The following is a 17,844-nucleotide window of genomic DNA, read 5'->3' on the forward strand; positions in this document are numbered from 1 at the left end:
GGGGGCCTGCCCACCCCCCCAGGCACATGTTTGGAGATGGATATACAACAGCAGGGCCTCGGGCACTCGACCCCAGGAGACCAGTCACATCAACAATATGTTTATACCCCATTTACACGGAGGCCGGCGCTGCCTTCTGCTGGGGTTTCTGCCTTCTGGGTTAGTTTATAGGGTCTATTTCTGGAACATCCCTCACAGCCAAGAGGACATGGGGGGGCGGGGGGGGGGGGCGCGTGCCATCTCTGTTTGCTGTCACAGATAGCTGGGTGGCCACTCCCCGTCCCCAGCGAGTACCCATTCGTAGCAATCTGGTGACTGGTGCTGGGTGGGGGGGACACACTTCCGAGGCTCTTTCTCAGTGCACAGGGGTCCCCAAGAAGGAGCCAGGCCAGACCAGTGATTGCCACTTTCTGAGGTTATGATAATTTGCTGTTGTCCCCGAGCAATTACAGATTTCATGCGCGCGGGCAGTGTTGCAAATTGGGTGTGGGACAGACAGGGACAGAGATGTGATTTGAAAACGAAAGAGCCAGAGGGAGATTGAAGTGTGTGTGGGGCTGGCTGAGCAGAGCGTCTGGGGAATAGCTCGCCACCTCGCTGATGACTCTGCTCTAGCAGTTTCCTTGAGGTCAGGTACACTGCTGGGGTGCCTGGCGGCTCAGTTGGTCGAGCGTCTGCCTTCAGCTCAGGTCGTGATCCCGGGGGCCTGGGATTAAGCCTCACATCGGGCGCTCTGCTCAGCGACAAGCCTGCTTCTCTCCCTCCCTCTCTGTTGAATAAATAAATAAAATATTTTTTAAAAAATAAATTTAAGGGCGCCTGGGTGGCTCAGCGGGTTAAGCCTCTGCCTTCGGCTCAGGTCATGATCTCAGGGTCCTGGGATCGAGCCCCATCAGACTCTCTGCTTGGCGGAGAGCCTGCTTCCCGCTCTCTCTCTGCCTGCTTATGATCTCTTTCTCTGTCAAATAAATAAATAAAATCTTTAAAAAAAATAAAAAATAAATTTACAAAATTAAGGCACATTGGGGGATAATTTACATACAGTAAAAGTCACCCCTCTTAGGGTATGGTTCTTGGAGTTTGGACACATGTATGTGCTCTTATAACCACCACCATAACCAAGATACCAAGCATTGCTGTCACCCCAGAAAGTTCCCCGATGCCCTTCTAAAGTGGACCCCAACCCGGCCCCTAGCACCCGTGACTCCCTTCTCTGCCCGTAGCTTTGCATCTCTCCCAGAATCTCCTAGAAATGGAATCAGGGGATGTGTCTGGCTTGAGTCTGGCTTTAACTTCGGCGAAACACACTCGCGATCCATCCGTGTTACTGTGCGAACCGGTAATTCATCCCCTTGGGTTGCGGATCGGTGTCCGTGGGGCCGATGGGCCACCGCCCGCGTCTCCGGGTCCAGGTGAGGGGCCGACACCGGGCATGCTCCCGGTTTGGGGTGAGCACAAAGGCCGTGAACGCGGGTCTCGGCGTTGTCCTGGGTGTTCGGGTCTCCCGTGGTCCCCCAAGCGCGGGGTTGCCGAGTCACGCGGTCTGTGTATGTTTCCCTTCGGGAGAAACGGCCGCCTCCTCCCAGGGGCTGTGCCTTTTTGCATTCTGTCGATCCCAGGTGCTCCCGTTCCTTGTGAAAATTTTCAAGGATAAAGCACACAGGGCAGCGGAGAGGTTGTGCGGCTGGGCTCTGGTGCTGCAGGGCCCTGACCGGAGGGGGGCCAGCCCCACCCCCCTCCACCCCCTGTCCTACAACCCTGCATCCCCTTCAGAATTGCCTTCCCTTTGAATCTTTGTAGAAGTGCCGTTTGGGCCCTTGCTGGGTTACTGGTTGGTCCTCTTTCTGGTAGGGCTTCCCGTGATGGGTGTGTTCTACACGTTGGGCACGGAGACCGCGCCGGGCCTCGCGCTCGAGAGCCCGAGTGACGCCAGATAAATGACCACAGGCTGTTTCCTGCTCGCCGCTGTCCGTGCTGCGCGCCGTCTCTCCCTGCAAGTGTTCCGGGGGCCGTTCTAGCTGGAGGAGGGACAGGGAGATGGGCAGTGAGGGACGGTGACCCCCCCCACCTGGCCACAGAAAGCCACCGAGCCCCGTGTATCTGCTTGGGGACAAGAGACAGAGGGACAGAGTGAGTGGCAGCCCCGGCCTTGGGAAATCGATGGTCTTGTTTGGGGCAGAAAGGGCAACGTACACATACACCCCAGGCTAAGCCAGCATCACCAAAGATGCCAGGGGCGATCTGGGGATCCGGGCCGCCGCCCCCCACCCCAGCCGCACAGGTGGCCACACCCCGTTCTTGGGCACGGACGAGAAGTACTCTAAAGGCTGGGCTGTTGGTCGGGTGACTTGACTTAGGTCTTAAATGACCATGGGGACTCTCGAGTTGGTGAGGAGAGGGGCTGGGACCCACGGGTGTGGGGGGCCTGGCGGGGGCAGCAGCAGAGGCCCAGAAGTCGGGGCGTGGGGCGCCTACAGAAAAGACAATTCTCCTCCCAGCTCCCTGCCAGTCATCCTTCAGCTGCTGCTTCCCCGGGAGAAAGTGGGATCGAGGACCCCGAGCTGTATGGGGACCTAGAGGCTGGCCGGCTCAGGGGTCCACAAAGGTTGGGGGGGGCGGTGCGGAGGGGACGACCAGCCTCTCTGAGACCTCCCGAGTCAGAACTGGAGGGCAGTGGAGGGGACGATACACAGCTCACTGCAGGTCACCCAGCAGCCTCGGGTCAGAGCTCTGGGTAAACCGAGTCATCTCCCACAGGGTCACAGGGTCCTGCCAGGTCCGAAGTGGGACTAACGGTGATATTCTCTGTCTGTCCGTCCACCGTCCAGGTGCAAGTTCTTCAGTCTGACTGAGACGCCGGAGGATTACACCATCATTGTTGACGAGGAGGGGTTCCTAGGTAAGCGCTTCTGTCACCCCAGACATTTCTGACCCCGCCCGCCGCCTTATTTCTCCCTCCCCGCCACCCGCCACCTTATTTCTGCCTCCGTCTCCTTCCGGCGAGTGGGTTAGAAAGTCAGCACAGTCTGTTTTCTTCTGTCCCTGTGCCGTGGCTGGTCCCTTCCTTTCCGCTGATGAAACTGGCCCAGCAAAGGCCCCAGAGCTAAAAGGGTCAGTAAGACAGTGTGTTTACCCGGCTGTGGGGAAAGTAGCTACAACCCGGGGCTTGTTTCACTGAGTTCCCACCGCTGAGTGAGAGGCTGTCGGTCTCAGTCCCGGTTCCCGGCAGGGCTCCCGTAAGCTTACGGGAGCCCTGCCGGCCTGCCTTCCTTCGCGTGTGTCCTTGTTCGAGGTGGAAGTACAATTCATGTAGCATAACGTGCGCCCTTTTGTTTTTTGTTTTTTTTTTTAAGATTTTATTTATTTATTTGACAGAGATCACAAGTAGGCAGAGAGGCAGGCAGAGAGAGGGAGGGGGAAGCAGGCTCCCTGCCAAGTGGAGAGCCCAAGGTAGGGCTCGATCCCAGGACCCTGAAGGCAGAGGCTTAACCCACTGAGCCACCCAGGCGCCCCATCATGCGCCCTTTTAAAGTGTCCGGTTCAGCGGTCTTTGACGTGCTTGGGGTTGTGCGGCCACGCCCACCAACATCTTCCCTCCCCCCAAAACAACCTCATCCCTGTTGACATCACTCCCCATCCCCCTTCTCCGCCGTGTCCCCTCAGTTTTATTCTGTAGGTTTATTATGTTGGTCCTGGTCTAAAGCGACAGCGAGCGTCCGTTCGCGCTGCCCGCTGCCCACTCGTTTATGAGAACGGGGTGTGTTCACGTCCCGCCGGCGAGGAGCTGCGAGCAGAGGGGAGGTCAGGTGACCAGGCCCACAGCCACGGAGCAGGGCTCCCCCCAGAGCCGGCATTCCCTCCGAGCCCCCCGGTTCCGTTCTGGAAAGCCTACAGAGAGTGCCCCTGAGTCCGCATTTTTATAAAAACCCCATTCCACCCCAAAGGCAACTCCTGGTCACTCTTTGGTGTTTCTCTTTCCAATTGTACGGGGCACGAGTTGTCTCTCTAATCTGTGTGCCGTCCTGTCCCGGAGAGAAGTGCTTGCCCCTGACACCGTGACGTAACGTTTCCTGCGATGTCGCGGCCTCTCGCGGTCCACGCCGTGGTGGATGTGACCTGCCTCCTTGCCCGGTTCCCTGCTCTTAGAATCCAAGTGGGCGTTCGTGGTTCCCCAGGGATGAATGTATGACCTTCGTTTTCACTCCGGCTGATTCCTAAAACGGGGTCTGAGACCTGGTGTTACGGGGTCGGAAGCTGTTTGTGTGGTTTTTAGGGCAGGTGGAGGGGGGCTGCCTTTTTAGACCATCCTCGCTGGTGAACAAGGGGAGCCTTGGAAGAATTGACTTCACCCCTACGCTCTGTTCTTACGCACCCCTACCCCATCATCGAAGCTGTCTCTCTGGTCGGTCATTGATCCGTACACAGACCCTTTGGGAGCCTAAGAGCCACAAACAGGAACTTTTGCGCTAACCACAAAGCACGGTCCCGGGAAGAATGTCCCGCCTTCGTGTGGGTCCTGCCGAGAAGCACGGTAGCTCGGACACGGAAGGAACACCCCAGGGTGTCTCTGCTCTAGGAGCAGGTACCCTCACGGCTCCGTCTCCCCCGATGAGACAAGCTCACTCCATCTCGAGGCTGCAGACAAGCAAACATGGTGACCAGGACAGAAGAAGGCTGTGGCCGCAGGACCCAGCGGGGGCCGGTTTTGCAGGCCCTGGAAACCCACGTTTGTAGGAATCCTCAGTCCCCTGGGAGGCATCGCGCAGGTGAATAGCTGCCTGCCCCCAGCCAGCACCACCCGCCCCCTGGGGTTGCAGGAGGCAGCACTGACAGAGCCCCGCTGACCCCGCGGCCTCACGGCTGGTGTCCTCTCCGGATGCCTCCAGGGGCCGGGCCCTAGGCCAGGGAGAGCGGAAGTGCAGGAACCCAGCCTTTGCCCCTCAGGGGCTTACGGCTCTGGGAGGACGGAAACACAGGAACCAGAATTACGGTATCAGTAGAGAGTGGCACCCAACCTGGCTGGCAGAAGTGCAGTCCAGGAGGACGTCCCAGAGGAGGCAATGTTGGAGGCAGACCCAGCTAAATGAGTCATGAGCCCACCTGGTGAAACTTGTGACACTGGGAGTGGGGAGGCTTCTAGAATGGGGGGTCGCTGGGCATGCCCAGGGAGCTGCAGGGGAGAAGACAGAGCGGGAGGCCAGGAGAGACAGAGGCAAGGGGGAGCCAGGGAAGGGTCTTATCTGACTCTGAAGGGCTTGCCTGGAGGAGAGCAGAGTAAGGAGGCTGGCACAGTGAGAGCAGAGCAGGAATCAAGAAAGATTTGAAATCTGAATTTACCTGGGACTTTTTCCTGCTAACCAGCGGGGGGCCTCATGCTATGTCTGTGTCTGGAAGAACTGGCGAGCTTTCAGCATGTCCCTTTCTGAGGAGCTCGGAAGAGGAGACTTTGGGGGAGCTTAGGTAGTCAGGGAAGGCTTCCTGGAGGAGGCCGTTTTTGCTGCCCTTGAAGAGCTGAGGAGGGAGAGAGCATGTCAGGTGGCGGTGTATGAGTAAGTCTAGAAGCAGAAGCAGAGACCAGGTTCAAAAAGCCGATGGGAAGACAGGTTCCAATTTTAAAAAGGGTGAGCAGGGTTCGTTTGGAACTTATTCTGCGGGCAGTAGGGAGCCACTGAAGGTTGTTGAGTCATTAAGGCCAGACTCAGGAAGAGGCACCTGGGGTGAGTATGCAGGAGGGGAGAGAGTGTGACGTGGGGGCCTCCCTAGAGAGCGAATAAGCAGGCTTTGTCCGAAGTGAGATCTTCAGGCCCAGGCTGAGACCCTGACTGACCCAGGGAGGAAATTACCCACAATCTTGAAACCATTAATAATCGCTTGGCCTCTCCCCAGACCTCTTCCAGTGGCCGGAGCAGTAACAGTGTCTTCAGTGTGGGTAAGGGGGCTCCGGGAGGGGGAGAAAAACCGGTGTAAATGATTCACCCAGCAGGGGCTGAGAGGAGGGGTCCGCAATCCTGTGACTGCTGGGTAGGGGGTCTCACTTCCAGGCCGCGATTCCTGGTCGGGGCTGCTTGGGCATCTGTTCCTGCCCGAGAAGAACCATGTGCGATCACGGGAGCGCAGTGTCTCACACGTGCGTGGTCCAAAGGCAGGGGGAGGACGTCGTCCAGAAGCAACTCCTGGGCTCCCCGTTAGCGCAGACGGGAAGACCCAGGTTCGGATCCTGCTCTGCTACCTGCACGGCTTGTGGTTCTGAGCCAGGGGCCCAGCTCCCCGGGGCCTCCCCCCAAACGCAGGAGCGCCCGTCCCTTCTGCGGGACGCCCATGCGCTCGAGAGGCGTCGCTCTGTCGTGGGTGAACTGGGGTTCCTGTGCCCAGCCCCGTCGCTGGAGTTTTGGGAGCACCGCGGCGTTTGGGGGTCGCACACTGGCCTGCGGCGTCGGTCTCTGCCGCGCGTGTCAGCACCTCCTTTGCAGTGAAACTGCTCATTTGTACCCCTCCGGCTGTGCGTCGCCCAGCTGCCATCGAGAATCCGGCATCAGCGTGCGAACGGAAGAGGCGCTGGAGCTCGGCAAGCACTCAGACGCCAGGCACTCAGCTAAGCACTTGATGTGGGGATTATCTCATTTAATCCTAGAAGCATCTTCTGGAGCCCATCCCGATTTCCTCCTTTTGCGTTTGCAGCTGAGAAACTGAGGGGCGTTGACGTTGCCTAGAGTCAAGGCAGGATTAAACTCCTCTCCCTCCGCCTGACCCCAGGACCCTTGACCCTGCTGCGGGTGGGGCACAAGAAGCCTGAGAAACACAGGCCGGATGGGGCGCACACGGCCCTGTCGCGCAGGGACGCGCGCAGGTCCTGCAGCCGGAACAGGGGAGGCCCGGGGCAGGGGGTAGGTACCATGAGGAGGGCAGCTCAGGGCAGGGGGAGGGCTCTACCCGGTCTGTGGCTGGGGGGGTGACAAGACACCGTTAACCTCCACCACCACAAAGCGTATGCAGCTCCCAGAGGCTATTTGTAAGGGCTCGTGCTGTGTGCGGTGACAGAAATAACTCATCTTAGTCTTGGAATGGGCCCACTTTTCCTCTAGGGACGGGCAGGCTCACGGTCTCCTGGTCAGCCTCCTGGAGCTCATCCCCACAGCCCCCAAAATGGCCCCTCGTCCCCCCGAGGCTTGGCCCGGGGTGAGGACGGGCCCCGGACAGGCCTTCCCTCCCCGCCGCCCACCCCGGTATTGGAGGTCCCAGGGGCCAGGAGCAGCGAACACTGGTTTCCAGCTGCCTCCGCTCCTCTGATGAAACTCAGGCTTCTGAGAGGGTCCGAGGGGTGACCGCTGGTCCGAGCTGACCACCGTCCGTGGTTCTACCCAGGGCCTGAGCCGAGAGCGGCCGGCCCGCTGCCCAGACTGGCCAGCAGTTGGACGGCCCTGAAATCCTCTGTCTCCCGCCCCCCTCAGCCCCCCACCGTCCCACGTCCCCATTCTGAGCTGGCTTCAGGCCTGGGCTTCTCCCTGGGACGCATCCAAACCTGCCAAGAAACTCCCCAGAGCAGAGCCGTGTCTGCACCAGTGCCCCTTAAAAATGCACACACCCCAGCGCTTCACTGACGGGGGGACACGTCTTCCCCCCTGGACCGGCCGTAGCTTCCTGGCAAGGGCGGCTGGAGCCGGGACTGGAGCCTGTCGCTGTCCCAGCCTGAAGCCGGCGTTCCTTGTCTTCTGCCTCCCTATGCTCACAGGACCCCACGGCCTGCTCTGCCCAGCGGAGGCAGGGCTGACCGCACAGCCCGTTGTGTGTCCGCAAGCTGATGGGCAGCGAATGCCCTGTCCCCACTGGTGGGCCGGGGCTGGGAATGACACTCGCTCCCCACTGGGGCCCCGTGGCCCCATCCTGGGAGGTTGGGTCTGGGAGCAAGGGATGGTGGTGAAGGCCACCCCCCAACCTCGGGTTCGGCAGGGTGACCGAGCCCCGACGGGAGCGGGAAAGGCGGGTGGGTGGGAGCGTGGGGCCCGGCCAGAGCACAGAGGCAGGGCTGGCTGCCCCCCCACCCCGTCCTTATCCTCATCTCGCACCCCGTGCGCCACATGCTGAGCGTAGACGAGGCCACCACCCCACCTGGTAGCCGTGTACCATGTGCACCTCCCAGAAGCAAAATGAATCAAAGTGAAATAAAACGTACGATCTTTTTTTTTTCTGTTGCACTAGCCACGTTCTGTCACTCTGAAGCCACGGTGAGCGGCTACGGTTTAGGGCAGTGCGTGTGTAGACGGTATAGATGGACCCCACCCTTTCTCCGCACAGAGCTCTCTGGGGAAAAGGTCTTGGGCTCTTCTCCGAAGGATGCGGAAAGCCGCTGGGTGTTTTGGGGTCGCGAGGAACCTGGCAGCGGCGGGCAGAGGGCTGGTTCGCAAATGCCGGTGTGGTCTCCTGTTAATACGCAGCGACTTAAGACATAACTGACCCTTCCAGAGTTTTCCCAAGAGGGCTGAAGGGGTTCTGCCCTCATGGAAACATCCAGCATTAAATATGTTAAAATGATGACCTCTGTCGGGGCCGCGTGGCTCACACCCAGCACACGGGCTCCCAGGAAGCCCTGGGCTGAGCGTTGAGCAAGCCTGGACCATCGGGCTACCCCGGCCCTCGGCGGCTCTTGGGGCTGTCTCTGAAGTAGATGGCAGGATTGGGGGGCTCGCAGCGTTCTCCCCAGGTCCAGGCCCCTTAGAATTTCAGAATTGAGCTGCTGTTTCTGGGGAGTTTTCCTGCGGCTGTCAGACTATTTCTCTTCCAACACCCGGGTGACGGACCGGACGCCAAAGCCCAGGGCCCCTTAAACGCCTTTCCTCCCGCTCTTCCCCCCAGAGCTTTCCCCTTTCCTGGGAAGCCGCCTGCCTCTCCAGCAGGCCTGGCCAAGACGGCCCCTTCTCAGCCAGCGGGACCGGTGGGCGCACCAGGCTGTGGTTACCGTGCGACTGGTGACCCCGTGGTGACCCTTCCTCCCCATGCAGAGCTGCCCTCCTCGGAGCACCTGAGCGTGGCAGACGCCACCTGGCTGGCCTTGAACGTGGTGTCGGGCGGGGGCAGCTTCTCCAGCTCACAGCCCATCGGCGTCACCAAGATTGCCAAGTCGGTCATCGCCCCGCTGGCAGACCAGAACATCTCCGTGTTCATGCTCTCCACCTACCAGACGGACTTCATCCTGGTGAGCCGGGGCCCCGCACCCTGGGGCCTTGGGTGGCATCGTCTACAGGGTTCTGTGGCCCCCCGTTGCCTGGTCAGATCAGAGAGAGGTCAAGGGTACCTCGGGGTTACGGCTCAAGTGTCAGCAGGGCCCGAGGTGGGATTGTGGGACTCCCCCCAACCCCACACACCAAGTGCTTGTTGCAGACCATGCTGGCTTGGACCGGGAGCCTGGGCTGTGAGGGCACACGAGGGCGGGGATGGTAAGAGTGTCTGGTCACAGGCCACAGCGGTTCCAGACTCGCACCCCCACGAGCATGGCGGGAGAGATGGGGGAAGCTGGTTCAGGGAGCAAAATCTCAGAGTGAAGGGAGGTGCCCCCCAGGGACCACGGGATACCGACATCCTTGACTCCCCATCCATAGGTGCGTGAACGGGACCTGCCCTTTGTCACTCACACCTTGTCATCAGAGTTCACCATCCTGCGGGTCGTCAACGGTGAGACGGTAGCTGCCGAGAACCTTGGCATCACCAATGGCTTCGTGAAGCCCAAGATGGGTGAGTTGAGGAGGCTCTGCTGGGGAGACCTTGAGAAGTCCCCAGGGCCTTCCCTAGAGCAGCCCCGTTCTCAGAACATTCACGAAGCTCCAAGTATAACACAGGGTCAGACCCTGCTCTCAAGGTCTAGCAAGGACAGGGGAAGGGGACACAGCCGGTGATGGCCAGAGGCCACTTCTCACCCATCCAGGGTATCAGGATGAGCTTCCCAGAGGCAGCGACCCTCGAACTGAAGCTTGGAGCCCAAGTAGGAGCTTAGCCAAGTGGTAGAGGTTAGCAAGGGCATTCATTTCAGGCAGCCAGCAAGGCATGTGCAAAGGCCCGGGAGTCTGGCAGTGAGTCTGGAGAATCAGGAGAGCCGTGAGTGAAGGTACTGGAGGCTGGAGAAGGCACAGCGGCCAGGTCCCCCAGAGCAGCTGCCGGCTCACCCCGCCTCTTGTCCTGGGCCCTCCTCCTGCCCTGTGCCACTCCTCCTCCTGGCCTCAGCACCCACTGTCTTTGCTCTCACAGTCCAGAGGCCTGTCATCCACCCTCTGTCCAGCCCGAGCAACAGGTTCTGTGTCACCAGCCTGGACCCTGACACGCTGCCTGCAGTCGCCACACTTCTCATGGACGTCATGTTCTACTCCAATGGGTAGGCCGCCCCCTTGGACGGGAGAGGCTGCAGGGTGGGCCAGGGAGGCCAAGGGGACATGGCTGTGCCTGGGAGCCCTGGTCTGAGTGGGGAGACACTGAGCTGGGGCTGTGTCTGTCCTGCAAGCTGGTCTAGGGCAGGGGGCTCGTGACTGTACCCCAAAACCACACTCTGATTGGGGAGACATCCTTCCTCGGGAACCCCAAAGCATGGTGAAGCCCCAGGGGCACATGTCCATGGATTCCACCCCTGCTCACCATCCCCGGAGCTCCAGCAGCAGGCCTGGTCGGTAGGGGCGCCAGGAGCTCAGGGCTTTACTGTTCAGCAGACAGTAGGCTTTGCTGCCTTTTTTTCTCAGATTTTAGTGGGGGTGGGACCAGGGACCCCGAGATGTGGGTCAGCGCAGGGACAGAGAAACCCTGTCCAGGAAGGGGCGGGGTGGTCTGCGGCGAGGGCCGGCTGGGTCTTGGGCTCCAGGAAGTGTGGTGCTCGCCCCCGTGAACACCACGGACTTGTCCGCCTCGGGTGGGGAGACCGAGGATGGGGCCGGGGGTTCGGGGTCAGGACAGGGGCCAGGACTTGGCCCCAGCTCTCCCAGGCCGGTGAGCAGGCGAGCGGACCGGGTGGGGATCTGGGTATGGTCGGGGTCCACTGTCCCCCTCACCACCCCACCCCCCGGCCCCCAGAGTGAAGGACCCCACGGCTGCCGGGGAAGACTGTGGCCACATCCGCTTCTTCTCCTTCTCCCTCATCGAGGGCTACATCTCCCTGGTGATGGACGTGCAGACCCAGCAGAGGTGAGTGGCCCTTGTTACTCACCGACGACAGGCAGCTCAGAGAGGTGACGGCCCGGGGTCCCTCGGCCTCCTCTCTGGGGCTGGCAGTGGGGGAGGGGCGGTGTTCCAACACACTCCCAGCCCTGCCTTCCCGTTCCCCCAGATGAGGGGGGCGCTCAGGCAGGGGCCTCGAGACCCCCGATCGTCCCGAGGGCAGCCACCGCTCCGACCGAGGGACCGCGACCAACGTCAGCCTCTGGGGTTTCTCCCTTTCTCTCCTTGTTAAGGTTCCCTAGTAACCTGTTGTTCACGAGCGCGTCTGGGGAGCTCTGGAAGATGGTGCGGATCGGAGGACAGCCCCTGGGATTTGGTGAGCCCCAGGGGGTGCCGCACCAGCGGGCGGGGGGCCTAGCATCTCCTCGCGCCTTCTGTCCGGGCTCACGCACCCTGCGGTGCAGCTGGGGGGACTGAGGCTGGGGGAGCCGATGTCCGTGGCCCGTGACCGGCGAGTGACAGGAGGCAGGGGCTCCAGACAAGAGGGCGGGAGGAGCGCCTTCAGCCAGAGCAGTCGTACCTCTCCCCGCCTTGGAGAGCGCATTCCTGCCGCTTGTTAGCACTCCGGGGGCCAGAGACAAACAGAAAGGGAAGGGAGGCCCCGGTGGCTCAGGCAGCTAAGTGGCCGACTCTTGATCTCAGCTCAGGTCGTGGTCTCAGGGTCATGCGTTCAGGGCCCTGCTGCTGGGCTCTGTGCTGGGCGTGGAGTCTGCAGTGGAGAAGGGGAAAGTCACCTGTGAGTCCCAGCTGCTCCCAGGCCGCGGCCGGGGTTCTGGTGAGGGTCCTTCACATAAATAAACGCCATCGCGGTCAGACTCGGACACCCCAGCACTCACCCCGAAATACCTCACTGTTCCTGTCCCGGGAAGGAGCCGCTTCTCCGTAACGACGACCTGACCCTACAGAGGACCTCTGTCGAGATTCCCTAAGAGTCTCGAGCCTCAGTTTCCACAGCTGCCCGAACAGTGTCATTGGCGGCGAGTTTTGTCCGAGCGTGTTCAGGGGGCCGGGGGTTAGCAGGTCTGCGGGGCACTGATTTCCCCGGGGCTGGGTGGAGGCCGCTGGGCTGTCAGGGATGCGCCGATCAGAAATTATTTCCTCCAGCTAGACCTGTTAGACCCCAGAGCTGGAACCCGGAACAGGCTCTCGGTCGTCTCCGGGAAACGTCGTCCACAGACCCGGGGTGGGATCGGGGAACCCTGAGTTCCCACAGACAGAGTGAAGAACCTTCCCGACAAAGCCCAGACTACTCCAGGAGCCATCACGTCGGCCCTAGGACCTGAGACGGAGGTGGCAGCGTATGTTGACCTGCGGGCGGAGGGTCAGTGAGGGAGCCAGGTTATGCCTCCTGCCTCACCTGCCCGTGGACGAGCTTGCAGGTGATGGTCACTAGCAGGACAGGACAGGTCCCCCCGACTCCACTCCCATCAAGGCCAAAGCCAGAACCGTCCTGGGGGCAGAAAAGCGGGCTGCTCTGTGGAGTGTTAGGAAGTGTACACTGAAGGCTCCTGGTCCAACCCTGGCGACCAGTCTGCCTCTCGGCGCGGGGGTGGGGGGCTCCTTCGCCACAGACCCTAACATTTCTCCCACCCACAATGGCTGCCCAGTGCCAGGTCGTGGAGATTGAGCGCTGGAACAACTCATCATCAAGGAGGTTGTTAGAAACAAGCATGGCCGCAGGCGGGTTCCCTAATATGCCACCCTAATAAGGAGGATGGTGGATCCCTCCCCTGGGTGGGGAGCGCCCGTGCGTGTCTGCTGTACCGGGTGCTCTGCTGTCGGCGTCACATGTAAAGCCTAAGTGGCCCAGGAGAAGGCTCCCCAGAGAAGGTGACCGGTGGGTACTCCCCTGGCTCTGGGGGGAGGGGGAGGTAGGACGCGGCAGCCCCTGTCTGCAGCACCCACGTGGCTCCAGACGGCTGTGCCCGGCTCCAAGGGTAGGCAGGGTAGAAGAACGCAGCCAGCTCAGCCCAGGCAGAGGGACAGAGTCCTGATGCCGGACCGCGGGGTCTGCCGCCACGTCTTCCTGCAGGCGGTGGGGAGCAGCCGGGGGGCGACCAGGAGCCGGGTCCTTCAGAGGACTGCCTGTGAGACGGTCACGGAACGTCCTGATGATGTGTCCAGATGCGTTGCCGGCGGCGCTGGCAGCTGCCCTCCCAGGGCGGCGCGGGGTCTGAGCCGCCCTGACAGCCGGCAAGACCCTGCCAGGGAAGCCAGGGAAGCAGCTCGCCGAGAATCTGAAGGATTCCAGGCCGGCGGGTTCCGCGTGCTTGGGAGCGTGGTTTGGGGTAAACGCGGCTTCCCCCCGAACCCGACGTGCCCGGTGCAGGTGGCTCCGTCCTCACCCTGGCTCTGTGCTGCGCGCGCCCTTGGGGCTTCCCCTTGGCCATCCCTGTCGTTCTGTAAAGTGCGCGTCGCCGGCCTTCCAAACTGACGTGACACGGGGGGTCCAAACCCGCAGTCGGGAAAGCGTCGTTCTCGACTCCAGTCTCCAACCCCCGTTTCTGTCGGAGTAGTTGTGTCCGTAGCGAAAGGATTTGGGGGGACTACACGTCCCCATCACACGGTGGCACAGACGGTCACCAGATGTACGGACGCCGGGCTAGGCCAGCCACCAAGGGCCCCGCGGGTCCAGCCAGGAGCCCCAGCAGACCGAGCGGAAAGCAGGAGCCCAGGGTCACCGCACAGGTCCAGGGCTGGGCCAGGGAGTGAAGGAGCAGAGGGGAGGCTGGAAGGGATGGCACTGGGGTGTCGTAGGCGTGGAGCCCGGGTCGGTTCCCGGGCTCCAGCCTCAGAATCGCGCGGGGAGCTGGTGACCTGATCTGGACTCCCCCACCCAGTTGGGAAAAGGCATCGTCGTCAAAATCAGAATAATGGATTTGGGGGAAACAACCCGAAAGCTTGGAAGGGGCCGTGTTGGTGGCAGAGTGGTCCTCAGACCCTGGAGGTCTCCCTGGAGGAGGAAGCTTTGAGTGGTGCCTTCAAATCAGGCAGGGAGCCGGGGGTGAGGAGGGGATGCACCCCCGCTCTGGAGGTCTAGAGGAAGTTGGAAGCCTCATTCCAGCCCCAGACGAATGCCTGGTGCTGCCTTTAGGACCAGCAGAGGTCATTACCCGGTGGGGACTCTGGGGAGGAACCCGGTGCTCACAGACAGGAAGTGACTTGACCACGTTCTTCTGGCTAGAAAAAGAGTCAGAGGGCGACAGGAAAGAGAGCCTGAACCCACGTCCTCCCTTCGGCCACACCGCGTCCAGCTCTGTCGCGGAGAACTCGCGAGGTGGTAGGGACGGGGAGCAGGGGAGCAGACAGAGAGCTCAGCTCTGTGGAGCCCTGCGGACGAGAGCCCGTTGCGGGGCCCGGGTGGGGGGTCAGAGAAGGCTCCTGGGCGGGGGGGCCAGAGCACCAGGGAATCCTGGCGTGGCATCCGGGAACCCGGCGTGGCAGGCGGCCGGGGCCAGAGGGAGGCTGGTTGAGGATGCTGAGCATCGTCCCCGCCTCTGTCCCCAGATGAGTGTGGCATCGTGGCCCAGATCTCCGAGCCCCTGGCCGCTGCAGACATCCCCGCCTACTACATCAGTACCTTCAAGTTCGACCACGCGCTGGTGAGTGTCCCGCACCGGCCCCCTGGGCAGGGGACGCCAGTGCGGGGCTCACGGGCTCTTGCCTCCCCTGCCCCCTCGCAGGTGCCGGAGGAGAACATCAGCGCCGTCATCAGCGCCCTGAAAGTCAGCCAAGCAGAGAAGCACTAGGGGGGCCTCCTCCCTCCTCCCTGTCTGCCCCCCAGGCCTGGGCCCGGCCCTCACCCTGAAGATTCTTCTCGCAGTATTTCTGAGACTGGAAAATCGGCCCCAGGGGCCCCCAAGAAGGGACCTCTGGGAGACACCCCCGATCGCTTCCCCTGCCAGGCCTGGGGCGCCCAAGCCAAGGCCTCCCCGTGCCCTCCTGCCTTCCTGGAGCCCCCAGACCCTCCAGAGAGCCCCTAGCCGCCTCCTCCCCCCGACTCCTCCTCCAGAAAATGATGTCCGAGGCCCAGGGAGCTCGCGAGCCCACCCACCTTCCCACCTGGCCTCGCCCACAGCGGGGGGCGGATGCAGAAGGAAGCAGGGCTCTCCTACGAGACAATGGGGTTCTGGTTCTCGTGTCACCTTGGGGAGCTGGCCGAGCAGGGCTGAGTTCGTGGAGCCCAGGGAGGCCCCCGTGAGGACCTGGGGCTGGATGTTGTGGTCGCTGGTCTCTGGTTCCATCAGCTCCGGGCTGGTTCCCGCAGAGTGGAGGCCAGTGGGCGGCCCCTGGGTCGCGTGCTGGGGCAGCTCGGACAAGCCTGGGTGGGCCCCGAGCTGGGGGGGACCCGCGCCGCCCAGAATCTCGCCTGCCACGCACAGGGCCTGTGCCCCGACTGCCAGCAAGACTGCCAAGGGGGCCCTGTCCAGACCCTCCCCACCATAAGCACTCACTCCTGGGGGCGGTTCCCGGGAGACCCACCAGCCTGGGGCGTGAGCGCCTGTCCCCTCTTGCTTTCCCTGGACCCTACCTGGGCAGGCAGAGCCTTGGTTTCCCCCAAGTGGGGGCATCCCCAGCATTCTGGACCTGGGGTTTCTTGGGTCACCCCCACTCCCCAGCAGTTGACTAGACCAGCACAGACCTCCCCTGTTATCCTGCCCCCTCCCCCACCCCACTTTTGGGGGATGCGGAAGGCCCCTGCCCCCGACTCACCTGCCTGCCCGCCCCTCAGCTGGGGACTGTGGCACTCATGAGTACTTGACCTGGGGGGGCAGCTTATCTGAGCCTTAATAGAGAAAACTGTACCGTACGTTTTAGTTTCTTATTTAATATATTTGCGCCCAGGCTGCGGTTGGCGGCAGTTTTCGGGGGACGGGGCCTACTGAGTTCTGTTGGGAGGCCCAGGGGCTCGGCATCACCCGGCTGGCGCCCTGCGGCTCCAGGGACAAGCAGGAGAATTGGGGGGTGTCCCAGGAGTGTGGGCCCTCTCTTTGGAGCAGGAAGTGGGCCACAGAGGTCTGTTGCAAGGCAGGGGTCCCCCCGGGGCAGCCCCACTGACAGGCACCCAGGGAGCCGTGGTCCGTGTGAACATCAGAGGGGACCCAGAGGCCACGGGGCGGTGGGCAGCCAGGCGGCAGGTCAGCTGAGGCGGTCTTGTGCCCCTGGGAGGCTGACCAGGGAGCATGGGGTGAGCCCCTGCGCCTCCCCTCCAGCCGGGGGTGCTTCCCAAGCGAGCTGGACCAGGGGGTCCCTTGAGGCCCCTGTCCTCCCCGGTGTCCTCTCTCAGGCACCGTGGCTGACAGCGCTGTTCCCAAGAAGCTCAGAGGAGAAAGGACGTTCCCTTAGGCGAAGGGCTTGTGTGAGCCCCAATCCCCCTACTCCCAGCGTGAAGAAGGCCCTCTGAGCCCCGGCGGCCCACCACGGAAGAGCCGTGGGTCTGGATCCTTCAAGATGCTCAGGGCCCAAGCACTGATTAGGAACCCTCTTCTTTTTTTTTTGTTTTAAGTTAATTCATTTTGCACAAAACTCTAAAACAACCAAAACGTGTCCACTGTTTGCTGGTTCCAAACCGGGGGGGTTGCCGAGTGGGCAGGGAAAGACCCGAAGCCCCGAGCCCCCTTTCTCTCTCCTTGGAAGGCCTCGGTTTTCCGTGGCCCGCCCTTCCAGACTCCCGTCGGGTCTCCTGATGGTGTCCGCTCTCCGCCGTCCCTCCCTGCCCAGCAAGTGTGTCGGCGCCGTGACCCCAGAAACGTGTGCTGCCCAGACCCCCCCGAGAACGTATCGATTGTACACACCTATAAATACTTGTGTTTTATGTCGATATAGATATATACTGTAAATAGCACATATACTTGAGCAATATATGTTAATATATGCCGTGGGCACGCGCACGGTGCACGGACGCGGACCCCACTGTGTGTGCGCGTGTGCGGGCACCGGGGCCTCCGCCCGCCGTGTCTCCCGCCGCACAGGGGCACGTTTCGAGCCACCGTGTGTTTTTCAATCAAGTTACGCAGGCAATACGTTAGCGGAGAAGCCGGGGCTTGAGAGCAAAACCAAACCAGCAGCCCAAGAGCGAAGCCCCCAGGGCCCCCCGAAAGCTGGATTCAGTGCCATCCTGCACCCCCCATTTCCATGACCAGGGCCCCGGGTACCCCTGTTTGGTCTGGGGGACGCTGGTACGGAGGGAGGAGAAAGGCCGTCTTCCCATCACCCTGAGCCCGAAGACCTGGGCGGGGTGGGGGTCCCGCCCCAGCTCTCCACCCGGGGTCCCCCCCCAAAGTGGCCGTTCCTGCGTCGTTTTCACCCACAAGCTCAGATACCTCAGGCTCTTCTCCCAGGCCTCCTCCTGCAGACTAGCCCCGTCTAGCCAGGAAAAGGACCGAAGCCGTTGACCTTGTGCCCAGGAGGGGCTGGCGAGGCCAGGGCAGGCGCCGCCACCCGGACCTTCCCCTTCCCCAGCCTCCCCTCCCGCTGTCTGCGTGCCCGGGAGGAGCACGGTCACAGGGACGTGGTCTCCACAGTTTGGGGGGAAGAGTGGCCCCCAGTTTGCTGCGTTGGCGGGGGGTCTCCAGACCCGCGGGGCCAAAGCTGTCTTGGCTCCGGGTGGTGGGTGCGTGGCAGGGGCAGGGAGACGGGGTTCCGGAGCAAGGC

At 61.9% G+C, this 17,844-nt stretch overlaps 1 protein-coding gene across 1 annotated transcript in view; it reads left to right on the forward strand.

The window, feature by feature from the left end:
* The window catches only part of CASTOR2 (cytosolic arginine sensor for mTORC1 subunit 2), a 47,127-nt gene extending 30,100 nt beyond the window's left edge, over positions 1-17,027 (forward strand). Inside the window, exons 2-9 of the mRNA XM_080830698.1 lie at positions 2,829-2,899; positions 8,997-9,190; positions 9,594-9,726; positions 10,237-10,360; positions 11,047-11,157; positions 11,424-11,506; positions 14,698-14,792; positions 14,874-17,027. Coding sequence (XP_080686824.1) covers positions 2,829-2,899; positions 8,997-9,190; positions 9,594-9,726; positions 10,237-10,360; positions 11,047-11,157; positions 11,424-11,506; positions 14,698-14,792; positions 14,874-14,939 — 877 coding nt within the window. The 3' untranslated portion in view covers positions 14,940-17,027. The remainder of the gene's footprint in view (positions 1-2,828; positions 2,900-8,996; positions 9,191-9,593; positions 9,727-10,236; positions 10,361-11,046; positions 11,158-11,423; positions 11,507-14,697; positions 14,793-14,873) is intronic.
* The last annotated feature ends 817 nt before the right edge of the window (positions 17,028-17,844 follow it).

Source organism: Martes martes (assembly GCF_963455335.1).
Source record: "Martes martes genome assembly, chromosome: 18".
Classification (NCBI taxonomy): Eukaryota; Metazoa; Chordata; class Mammalia; order Carnivora; family Mustelidae; genus Martes; species Martes martes.